The sequence below is a fragment of the Triticum dicoccoides genome, chromosome 4B (genome assembly GCF_002162155.2).
Source record: "Triticum dicoccoides isolate Atlit2015 ecotype Zavitan chromosome 4B, WEW_v2.0, whole genome shotgun sequence".
NCBI classification, from domain to species: Eukaryota; Viridiplantae; Streptophyta; class Magnoliopsida; order Poales; family Poaceae; genus Triticum; species Triticum dicoccoides.
The window spans coordinates 434,172,861-434,185,347 of record NC_041387.1 but is presented as its reverse complement, the minus strand read 5'-3'; the positions used below and the strand labels follow the sequence as shown (position 1 = coordinate 434,185,347).

Here is a 12,487-nt window from a genome sequence, read left to right as displayed (position 1 = left end):
TGACTCGAAGAAGCGTCGCCATCCATCCGAGCGCCACCCTTCTGAGAATTAAAATCCTACCCATCTAAGCCGAGACACAGGAATATCCTCTCCGCCACCGGCTGCCGGAGCGTCAGGCGGAGGGGAGGCGAATACACAGGTTCGTCGATGGAGATCAAAGGGAATAATACTTTCCCTAGTCACCTTGCGAGGAGAAAGAAAAACTTGGCTCTTGGGTGTGAGAACCCTCGGCAGAATCACGTGTCCCCTCCGTTTTTATTTACTCCACATATTAGCTTTGACGTAAAACATACTTTATAAAGTTTGATCAAGTTCATCGGAAAAAATAAATCTAAATTTCACAATAAAATATATATATGGTATTAAGGTTAAAAAACAAATATGTATGGTATGCAAATATATTGAAAGATGATTCTAATGATATTGATTTGGTATTGTGGATGTTAATAATGTTTTGAGTAAAATTGGTCAAATTTTAGAAGTTTGAACCGAGACAAATTTAATATGCGAAGTAAATAAAAAGGGAGGGGGTACGTTAGCATGCATTTTCCGGTGCAAACGATGGGGTGCCCATACGCCATTCCGCGCCAATCGAACCGCTAACATCGTTCGCCGTCGGATCCTCGCACCCTACGGCGCAGATCCGCGGACGGCCGCGGAGACGAAAGCAACCCCAGGACAACCAACCAGGCAAACCACCCAAGCACGCCCGGTGGGACCCAACCCACCAGCGCTGCTACTCCCACAGTTCCCAGTTTCGCCTCCATTTCAATTTCAACCCCGTCTCCTCTCCATTAACTCGCCACTCCTCGCTGCGCTGCGCAGTTACACCCACCAAACGCACACGAGGGGAGGCAGTGATCGGCGTCGTGGCGGCGAGATGGCGGCGGCGACGACGATGACGTGGCACGAGGAGCTGGCCACGCTCGTCGGCGACACGGGCGTGCGCCTCCCTGCCGCCGCAGCGCCGGCGCCCAATTCGGCGGCGGCGGTCGGGGCCGGCTGGTACGGGGAGGAGGAGGAGGGGAAGATGGAGGAGGGGTGGGCGCAGCAGGCGAGGGGCTTCGCCGAGTCCACGGCGGAGATGCTGCGGGAGCTGGGGCTCGGCGTGTGGGACGTCGCCGCGCAGAGCCTCGCCGGCGCCGAGGACAGCGAGCTCGCGCGGAGGCTCCGGCGGCCGGCGGCGGCCGCGGGCAAGCGCCTCAGCTTCATGAACGAGTACCTCCCCGAGGACCGCGACCCCGTCAGGTGCTGGGCCGTCGTTGCCGCCGTCGCATTCGTCGCGCTCCTCGGTAACCGCCGCTGATCTCTCATCCGCCGCTCTTCTCTACCTCGCGTGCACGTCTCTCTCTACCTCCGGCCGAGCGTGTAGCGCGTGCCGTGTCCTCGCGCATCATGATGTGCGCGTTATGCGCAGTATTTCCTGGTTTGAGGGGATGGATCTAACTGACTAGTAACTATGGGGGGTCGAACTAGAGTCCTGTGCTGCTTTTTTTTGGTGAGGGTTTGCTTCGGATTACAGAATCAGTCCCACTCGTTCTCTACCGGCTTTTGTTTTTCCGAATGTTGACGAGAAAGGGGTTCCAATGTGGGATCCATGCCTACTGCCTAGTGTGCTTGGGCAAACATTTGTTGACGGGGTAAAAAGCAAAGCAGTACACCATGGGTGGGTGCTGCAACACTTGTGGCCAAACAGTCTAGTCCTGAGTATAGGAGGACTTTGGGTTGGTCCTGTGCCAGTCTTCCTCTCCAATTCGTACCGGACAATTGTTAATGCTCTCTTAAATGATTAGTGAATGAGCTTCCGTTGTTTCTCTAAAAATAATAAATATACGGAAATCATAAATCCCGAACGTTCAGATTTCAAGCATGGCAACCCGAACGTTTTTAATGGCAACTTTAGTTCACGCGAGGTTGGCAAACAGCAGTTTTCTGACAAAAAGCGAACTTGGACAAAGTTGCCATATTTTAACAACTAAAGTTGCCACCTTGCGTCAACTAAAGTTGCCATGAAAAAACGTTTCGAGTGATATGATTAAAATCCGAACGTTTGGGATTTATCGGAGTCCTAAATATAAAAGCCACCATGATCTCTTTTAAAATTCTGTTAGATTTGCCAAGTCAACCTAATGAATAATGTTACGGGCAGTCAATTATTTTACTGTTGTGTGAGCCTAGCTGCTTACTTCGGGTTCTATTGCTAATTCTAATGGGTTACTGTAGTGTCAGGTCTCGGTGCGAACATAAAGCCTTTTGCTTGTTAAGTGGCAGGTGTTGTTCAGTGTCTAAACGTTAGGTATTTTGTTCAATTTTCTAAATTCATGGTGATATCACCATTCTTGTTATCCTGTTAGGCAAGGAAAATAAAAAGAATAGCAGTATAGAACATCTATCCACAGTGCCATTGCAAATGCTTATAGTCATTGCACAATCATTTTGTCATTGCACAGTGACCGGAAGAACTCTTGTATGAAGTGTTTCAGTCAACAGCGAAATTTTATGTGCATGTAGAATAAGAGCACGCACTACTCCTAATTTGATTACTTCATTAGTGACACTATTTCTGTGCAGTGTTAGGTGTAGGAAGTAGCGATGATACCCCAGTGGAGCAACCGAAGAAACTTTACATAAGCCCACCAAATGCTAAAAGATTCCAACTTCCTGATGGACGGCATCTGGCTTACGAAGAAAAAGGAATTTCAGCTGACAGGGCAAGATTTTCACTGGTTGCTCCCCATTCATTTCTTTCGTCAAGGCTAGCAGGTAAGAACAGCTGTTACATTGCTTCTGGGCTATTGTATTGCGCCATGCTGCTGTTTTTATCCATTGTGCTCCTTTCTATGCAGGAATCCCTGGAATCAGCTCATCCCTTCTAGAGGAATTTGGGGCACGACTTGTGACCTATGATCTTCCTGGTTTTGGTGAAAGTGATCCTCATCCAGGCCGAAATCTGAATTCTTCTGCATTAGACATGCTTCATTTGGCCGATGCCCTTGGGATTGTGGACAAGTTCTGGGTTGTAGGCTATTCTGGAGGTGGCATGCATGCTTGGAGTGCTCTGCGCTACATTCCTGACCGGGTGGCAGGTAGCCTACACCAGCTGCTATTCTATGTTCTTTTGCAGTGTTCTGTTCATAAGCCTTTCCTATTCCGTATATGTATCCTCCCCTTACTTTGATAAATAGGTCATGATGCTGATATCACCGTTAGTCAGTTTTATTTTTTGTGATTGCGCCTTCTGATTGTCTGGTATCGACATCATACTTTCTTATGATTGTTACTTAATGTTTGTTCTTACTGGCATGACTTGAGAAAAAGCAGTATTTCAGACGCTCTTAAGCAAATTACCATCCTTTTGATTTGATAAGAATGTAATGGTTACAGAATCAGATGACCAAACATCGTCTAATACTGTCTTCGAGGTTTTTTTTTAATTTTCATTAGTTAAGCAAAACAACAGGATATGCTTCTAATATAGAGCACCACATGCCTGTTCCTTCTTTGGGATTTCAGTTTTGTCAAGACATATTAATGACTATTTTTGAGGGCAGGCCTGGCGCAGTGGTGAAGTCCTCCCCACTTATGCCAAGAGGTCCTGGGTTCGAACCAGCCTCTCTGCGTTGCACTTTTGCAGGGGTAAGACTAGGTTCATATAATTCCTCCCCAGACCCCACCCTGTGTGGGAGCTTCTATGCACTGGGTCTGTCCTGTCCTTTATAGTAGTGACTGTTTTTACTTCCATGTCTATCACTATTCCATCTTAAGCTGTAAAATTATGTTCAGTCAAAATCATTTTTGGGTTATATTCTAACAACATACTAGATCCTACATATTTTTATTGAAGTATTTGTGATATTTTACGCTTACTATGTAATTCTTGTCGGTGACACATTGCCGTAAATCCAGGTGCAGCAATGTTCGCCCCTATGGCAAATCCATATGACTCCAAGATGACCAAGGATGAGAAACGTAAAATATGGGACAGATGGTCAACTAAACGAAAACTAATGCACATTTTAGCTCGGAGGTTCCCATCACTATTACGCCTCTTCTATCACCGAAGCTTCCTTTCTGGAAAGCAAGGACAGCCTGAGAGTTGGTTATCATTGTCAATGGGAAAGAAGGTATGCTGTTATCAGTGTTTCGTACAATCTGTTTTTTAGACAAAATGTTCTGTACAATCTTCAGGTGCAAATGTTATCTTGGTTTTCTTTTGTAAATATGGGAATTGGTACCATTATGTGCCATTGTTTGCTGTACTATCCCCGCCCGTTAGGTGAACCAGATGCAGGATTTGTAGTGGGGTATCTTGTAGACATGGAAGATCACATTTTATTGTAGTGGGATACCTCAGACAATGATACAAGAGTAGGCCATGTGTTGAAGTTAGGAAAAGAGAAACTTGTGATCTTTATAGGAAGATATAACATCACATTTGAATAAAATTGCAACTCAATCCTTATCTAACCAATATAAGACCCTATAGATACAGCATTTTTAGCTTTAGTTATTGAGTGAATTAAAGAATAATTACTGTTAGTGGCATCGGTTTGTCATGCCTGCACTGCAATGCCCTCTGAATCATGTTATTTTGTCCTTGTCATACCGTAATTGCAGCATCAGTTTCATAAAGGATAGCAACATCCTCACCATTGTTTTGCTGCATGGAAGTGTTAGTAACTGATTCATTTTCGAAGCTTGAGCATTCACCCTTTTTCATGCCAAATACTAATCCTTTATGCATTACTCAGGACAAAACTTTACTGGAAGCTCCTACATTCAACGCATTCTGGGAAAAGGATGTTGCAGAGTCTGTGCGCCAGGGAGATGCGCAGCCATTTGTCGAGGAAGCTGTGCTGCAAGTATCTGATTGGGGTTTCAGCTTGTCAGACATTCAAATGCAGAAGAAAGAGGATCAGGGAGTATTTGAATTTATCAAGTCTCTGTTCAGTCAGGCTGAACGAGAGTGGGTGGGATTTCTGGGCCCAATCCACATTTGGCAGGTTCGCAGTCTGTTTCCTAGAAATAATTGTTGATTTTGAATTGAGTTGGCATATTCGTGCGCAGTTGTAGTTTATTCCAATCATATGGATATTTGAGCTTGATTTCTATTTGAATGAGAGTGACTTGTGGTTAGTACAAAAGAGAATGAAGCACTAAACTCTGTTCATTCTTTTAACAGGGAATGGATGACCGGGTGGTGCCCCCATCGGCGACCGAGTTTGCCCGGAGGATGGTTCCGGGGGCCACTGTACACAAGCTTCTGGACGAAGGCCACTTCTCATACTTCTGTTTCTGCGACGAGTGCCACCGGCAGATATTCTCCACCCTGTTTGGCACCCCGCAGGGCCCTCTGAATCCTGCACCGGAATCCAGCGAAGCGGCCCCGGAACCGGCTGAAGAAACAAGCCCTGCATACGACGAAGAAGTTGCAGAGCAGGAGCAGGAAACATCAGGCCTGGCCTGACCATGTTCAGCCTCAGGATCATGAGTATAGATACAAGGGTACAACAAGACGTTACTAGTAGGAACCTCAGAGAAAAGATAGGCTTTTCCTTCCTTGCCGCCAGTGGAGAAAATGCTGACCGAGTGTAAAACAAAGCTCTGTGTCTGGGGTCTGGATGGGGGGCTTGCACCGACTGTGCTGGTTCAGTATAATGTACAGAAAAAGCCTTGAAAGGTCTGCAAAAGAAATCACCTGCTTGGTGCGCCTCTAGCGTAGCTCTCTCGATGTTGGGCATTCGATTGGCCTGTGATTGCGCGACGCGCTTGCGTACCTATTCTGCACATTTGCTTACCATGTGATGTAATGGGATGGTTGGTTGTATTGCTCTCTCAGCTATGCTATGCAGAAGTAAAGTAACCTTGGCTGTGCCAGCCCCTCCTGATTCCTGAAATATAGCATTTGCTTCCTCTCGTGTGTTGCCTTTTCCTTTTTTTTTTTTGTTTTTGAAGAACGCCATAGGTTCGATCTGGCCTCCCTTATGTCACCGTTAGGAGCAGGGAGACTTGACGAGGCAAAGGCCAAAGGAGCCCCCCTTCCGCGGCTTGCCGGAGACGGCGAATTGGAGAGCGCAAAACGGAGAGAGAGGGTCTCTTTTGCCATCTTACAGGCGGGGCCCGCTTGAATTCCCGGTTTTGCCCCTGCCAAGTCAATTGACCAGGAGAGGGACGCGTTCGTGTTCCCTGCTCTTCGTCGACGCCGACGGGGGGTCTCCACGGCGACATACCGGCGGACGGCGGCGGATCCCTCCCGGTGAAGGCGACGGTGAGTCTCCTCTCTTCTCCCCTCTTCGCCAAGTCCCCATGTCCCACGGCGGCGACCTAGGGCTAGGTTTAGGTGGTCGCCGCCGCCCCGTGCCCCTGTTGGCCGCCGCCGCCCCTAGCCGCCGCCGCCCCTAGCCGTCTCCTGCGTCCTCGGCCTGGCCGCCGCCCCTTGGTCGTCTCCCGCGTCCACGACATGGACGCTGCCCCTGGCTTGCTGCTGCTGCTTGTGGGGAGCAATGGGGAGCAGCAAGCGCACGGGACGGCGCCAGAGAGCTGCAGGTGCGGCAACGAGCAGCAGCAAGGTGCAGCGGCGGGGAGCAGCAGCAACGTGCGCCTGCGGGGAGCAGCAAGGGCGGAGGAAGCTAGGCTCATCGGGCAACTTGGGGAATTTTGGGGATTTTACGTGACCTGTTCATTATTCAGTCAAACGTGTACAAATGGCAATTTGGTCAATGGTTTTGGGCATATACTTTCCATTACTATTGAAATGATTGTTTTTGAGGGGAAAAAGGCAAAATATCAAAGTGCAAAAAATAGAGTGGCAAAAGATCAAATACTCCCTCCGTTCCTAAATACATACTAGTTCATTTGAACTACCAAAATGTCATATATTTAGGAACAGAGGAAGTACAAATTAAGGAGTGACAAAAGATTAAATTCCTAGCTCGCCGCCCAGCCGACTCTTTGCCTCGACAGAAACCACCTGCCACAAAGGTTGGTGTTGGTTGCCTTAAGTTTTGAATGCGAGTAAACATAATATGCACATGTGTAGATGTGTTGAGATGCAATGAGATTTGTAGATGCTCATTGTATTGATCATGAACCTGTGTATATGAACCTGTGATAGTATTGCTGTAGTAGTATTTGGTGCTCACTGTGTAGATAACTTTTTAATTGCAAATTCTTGATGACAATCAGAAACAGAGTGATCCTGTAATGTTTGTGATTTCGTTAGTGATTTTGCTGCTAATGTTGGAGGCAACCCCATGGGATCAAGGCAAATATGAGGTATCCATTGCCGGCCAGGGGCTCATTCCAAATGATTGCGTAGCTATTATAGTTAACCCCAAGACTAGCTTACTCCATTTGATATTGTTGACTTATTGTTGTGAATTAGACCAAAGTGTTGACAAACTGCAGTCAGTTTGCTTAAACTTTGTCTGCTCTACTGTCTTACATCTTCTGCCTGTCTGGGTCACCAAAAGATGATTTGAGTGCTTTGAATATTCTTTTCTGGTTATTGAGCGCTGTGAGTAATCTGGTGCTTTCAATGAAGCTTACATGTATAGTTGATCATTAATTCAATGCTAAAAGGGATGAGCTGCAGTCTACACGCTAATCTGAAAAAGTGAATGGTCATGAACCATTGTACACCAGAACATCCCAATTATCCGAGAACACATCCTTCTTCCTGTGTTATCGACTTCATGACCTTAAGCCAACCTTTTTGTGTGTGGCAGTTGTTACATTTGCAAATGTCAAATTCTGTCATGAATACCACTCAGAAAGTTGATCCAACGGAACCAGCTGCTAAGATTGCTCAGCAAGCCTCACAGTTCAAACGATGGGGACGCAAGCATCCATTTGTTCGATATGGCCTTCCGCTCATTTCTTTGACAGTGTTTGGTGCGGTTGGTCTAGCTCATCTCATACAGGGAAGGTAAGGCATTTACCATTCTGCACTGGCCAAAATACAGGAAACCAATATGGGCTGTAATTGTATCTAGATATCCTTTTGCTTCACATATTTGACGGTGCCGGTTCATTTTTATTTTGCAGCAAAGAAGTAACAAAGGAAAAGGAGGACATGGAATGGGAGGTCGTAGAGAAAACAAAAGCTCTGAGCCGAACAGGACCAGTGGAAGGGGCTTATAAGCCTAAGAAGCTCTCGCTAGAGGACGAACTGAAGGTAATGGTTTGTTCATATGGTTAAGAAACCAGGCCTGCCATTTTTTCATGATTGGTCTGGCTGATGAGCTCTCTCTCTCTCTCTCTCTCTCTCTCTCTCTCTCTCTCCCCCCTCTGTATTATCATAGGCTTTGCAGCAAAAGGTGGACATAAACAGCTACGACTACAAGAGAATTCCCAAACAAAATGAAAACAAGTGAAGTAAAGCACTGTTTATCATGCTAAGGGGTGGGGGATTTTCTTAAAATCCTTGAAGTAGTTTCTTGGTCCTGTTTCTTCATGAGTTCCTTGGGATGTTGTCCAAGTGTCAAAATGAGATTGCGGAGACATTATCATCAGAACTCTGTGCTTCGTCAGCCATTAGCAGTAGAGAGTTAGTCGAGGATCCTTGTGAAGGCTTGAACCGTAGGAATAATCTTTGTAGCCATGGCCGATGGGAGATAGGCATTTTCACGGTCCACCAAGTGAGTCTTTTTTTAGTTGATCGAATACTGCCTTCTTTACCATGGGGCCAATAAATTGTAACACAGTACTCTGACGTGCGAGCAATCAAATTTTGTATGCCATTTCTTGGAAGCTAATCAGCTGTGTCACGATCACTAAACAAAGGGGAGGAAACAGGAAAGTTCATATTTCATATGTATATTTTGAGACTCCGAAGCTCGTATTCGGCTGACAGATCAATTGGCTCGATTTTATTTTTTTCGAGAGCACGCCAACGATGTACCTTAGCTTTATACTCCTTCTGTCCCAAAATAAGTCTCAGCCTTAATACAACTTTGTACTAATAGTATAAAGTTGAGACACTTATTTTGAAACGGAAGGAGTAGAAGATAGAAAAATATGTATTCTCTCTGTAAACTAATATAAAAGCGTTTAGATCACTAAAGTAGTGTTCTAAACGCTTTTATATTAATTTACGGAGGGAGTACAAAAGATTATATTTTGGCAAGCAACACCTCAAATGTGCACACCCTCCCACACCCCCAAGATCACTAAGGGACTGCTAAAAAAATATATGCAAAACTCCACTCCTGCTCGGTAGCGCCCATAGACTGCGCTCTTTAAATATGATCTGTACTGTACCTTGCTCGTTACGCACCTCGCTCCTGACAAACACTCTGCCGTTCCTTTGCTTCGACAGACACCAACGAACTAGCATAACAAAGGAATCAAAGTCCTTGCGTTTGGTCTTGGGAATTAGCTTCCTTGTTGTCGCCCACCATTCGTGTATGGCGTGTTTGGTTGCAGTTTGCAATAGTAGTTGTATTGCATGTCCATCTTTAGCCAGTCTGGTTCTTGGAATGCAGCTTCATATGCAGCAGATGCAACCTGTTTGGTTGCCGGCATCACATGGAGGGGCACTTATCCCCTGCTGGTTGGTTGGCGTTTTTGTGCTTAGGGTATGAGCAGATGCAAACTTCAGTTGTTTGGTTGCAAACATTGTTTGTGTTTCTGCTCACCCCATTCAAATGTGGTGGCCTTACCACCACATGATCAGCACAACATCAAGATCAAACAAAGCAAGCAAGAAAATGACAGCAAACTTAACACAACAAGCAAAGAAATGACAGCAAACTTAACTACATAGCATAAGTCTAGATTAACAACAGGGGCATCCTCCTTCCCTGCTCCACGCCAGGGTGCTGCTCCTGGCCAAAATATGAACAAGTTCCCAGCACAAGTCTCGCCACACACCATAAAAGTTCAACACTAACACCTTACTTAACTTAACTACATAGCATGCTCGATGTCACCATGGCAGTTGTGCCTGCTGCAACAAAACCTGCACATGACCAAGGAGTCGTGGTTGTAGATCTGAACCTTCAGTCCGAGTCCTGAGATGCGCAAAACGACGAGGTCGCCGGGGACGATCCAGTGGCGGCGGCAGAAGTAGTTCCAGCCCCGGCCAAGCACCATGTGCCCCTCGAAGTTTTGGACTTGCACCCAGAACACGCACCGCTTGTTCGCCGATAGCCTGACCACGTGTGGGAGCCGCTTGATGACCAACCAGGTGTTCATCACCTCCACGAACTTGGGAGGGACGACGAGCATGGCGAGGTCCTCGTTGTCCGTAATCTGCTGGTAGAAGCGCAGCGGCTCCCGGGCCCCCTCCTCGTGGCCCTGCCTCGGAGATCGTCCCCTTGAACGAGGCAGGCTCATGAAGGCGATCCTGCCAGGCAGGTCCACCGTCCTGAGCCACCTGTTTGTGGGGATGAAATCCTCGGCGCCCTCAGCTCCGGCCACCACCTAAGCTCCTCCACCCACCAAATCCCAGTCAGTCTTCAATATCTTGTCAGGTAAGACGACAAGTATTAGTGCACAAACTCTTTGCAAAATGGCACTGATCAGAGACATTTGCCCAAGAGCAAATGCCACTGATCAGTGCACAAACTCTTTGAGCAAATGCCACTTACCAATGGCACTTGCTGTTAGGCAAATGCCACTGATCAGTGGACTTTCCCAAAAGCAAGTGCCATTGATAAGTGGCATTTTGCCCAACAACAAGTGCCATTAATAAGTGGCACTGGTCAGTGGACTAGCCCAACAACAAGTGCCACCGATCAGTGGTACTTGCTGTTGGGCAAGTCCACTGATCAGTGGCATCTGCTTTTCTGCAACTGCCACTCATCAGTGCACTATCCTAAGCATGGAAACATCTAAAAATAGCAACAACAAGTGCCAATAGCACCCATGTGCAGCCATGCATAATTGGCAGCATCCTAAAATGGTCCTACTACATGCACGTATAACAATCAACACAAACTCTAGCTTGAACATGTATGTTAGCAACATGAACAACAACATGAACATGATCCTAGATTGAACATGAACATGCCATTTGCATGAGCACACATCCTAGCAAGACCCTACCATGAACATAGATCCTAGCAAAGCACACTACCATTGGGGATTCTAGCATGAACACAACTAGTAGCATGAACACAGATCCTAGCACACACTAGCAGTAGCAAAAGAAAATTATCCTAGGACACACACTATACGAAACAAGAACAGATCGGTCTGATTGGGTTCACATCCAATCGGATCTACTCGAATCCTATCTAATCCTATCGAATCCACTAACTACTAGCACATGCCTAAGAAATAAACCCCTAATCTACATCTACGAGCAAGCATTGAGGAGGTTTGATGAAGGAAATATGCCCTAGAGGCAATAATAAAGTTATTTTTTATTTCCTCATATCATGATAAATGTTTATTATTCATGCTAGAATTGTATTAACCGGAAACATGATACATGTGTGAATACATAGACAAACATATAGTCACTAGTATGCCTCTACTTGACTAGCTCATTAATCAAAGATGGTTATGTTTCCTAACCATAGACATGTGTTGTCATTTGATTAATGGGATCACATCATTAGGAGAATGATGTGATTGACATGACCCATTCCGTTAGCCTAGCACTTGATCGTTTAGTATATTGCTATTGCTTGCTTCATGACTTATACATGTTCCTGTAACTATGAGATTATGCAACTCCCGTTTACCGGAGGAACACTTTGGGTACTACCAAACGTCACAACGTAATTGGGTGATTATAAAGGAGTACTACAGGTGTCTCCGAAGGTACATGTTGAGTTGGCGTATTTCGAGATTAGGTTTTGTCACTCCGATTGTTGGAGAGGTATCTTTGGGCCCTCTCGGTAATGCACATCACTATAAGCCTTGCAAGCAATGTGACCAATGAGTTGGTTACGGGATGATGCATTACGTAACGAGTAAAGAGACTTGCCGGTAACGAGATTGAACTAGGTATTGGATACCGACGATCAAATCTCGGGCAACTAACATACCGATGACAAAGGGAACAACGTATGTTGTTATGCGGTTTGACCGATAAAGATCTTCGTAGAATATGTAGGAACCAATATGGGCATCCAGGTTCCGCTATTGGTTATTGACCGAGAATAGTTCTAGGTCATGTCTACATAGTTCTCGAACCCGTAGGGTCTGCACGCTTAACGTTACGATGATAGTTTTATTATGAGTTTATAAGTTTTGATGTACCGAAGTTTGTTCGGAGTCCCGGATGTGATCACGGACATGACGAGGAGTCTCGAAATGGTTGAGACATAAAGATTGATATATTGGACGACTATATTCGGACACCGGAAGTGTTCCGGACGTTGTCAGAGAAAACCGAAGTGCCGGAGGGTTACCGGAAACCCCCGGGGAGAGATAATGGGCCACATGGGCCTTGGTGGAAAGAGAGAGGGGCGGCCAGGGTGGGCCGCGCGCCCCCTCTCCCTCTGGTCCGAATTGGACTAGAAGGGGGGGGGGG

The 12,487-nt window shown here is 46.2% G+C and overlaps 1 protein-coding gene across 1 annotated transcript; it reads left to right on the top strand.

Moving 5' to 3' along the window:
- The first annotated feature begins 769 nt into the window (after positions 1 to 769).
- LOC119290717 lies at positions 770 to 5,891 on the top strand. The gene is made up of 6 exons (XM_037569349.1): positions 770 to 1,292; positions 2,572 to 2,763; positions 2,847 to 3,086; positions 3,907 to 4,124; positions 4,752 to 5,003; positions 5,183 to 5,891. The coding sequence occupies exons 1-6, from the start codon at positions 881 to 883 to the stop codon at positions 5,465 to 5,467; spliced, it is 1,599 nt and encodes a 532-aa protein (XP_037425246.1). The 5' UTR covers positions 770 to 880; the 3' UTR covers positions 5,468 to 5,891.
- The last annotated feature ends 6,596 nt before the right edge of the window (positions 5,892 to 12,487 follow it).

Bases quoted from the DNA above. Each gene is read 5' to 3' on its own strand.
- LOC119290717 (XM_037569349.1), top strand. From the start codon at position 881: ATGGCGGCGGCGACGACGATGACGTGGCACGAGGAGCTGGCCACGCTC. The intron at 1,293-2,571 runs GTAACCGCCGCT...ATTTCTGTGCAG, and splicing joins CGCATTCGTCGCGCTCCTCG to TGTTAGGTGTAGGAAGTAGC. The intron at 5,004-5,182 runs GTTCGCAGTCTG...TTCTTTTAACAG, and splicing joins GCCCAATCCACATTTGGCAG to GGAATGGATGACCGGGTGGT.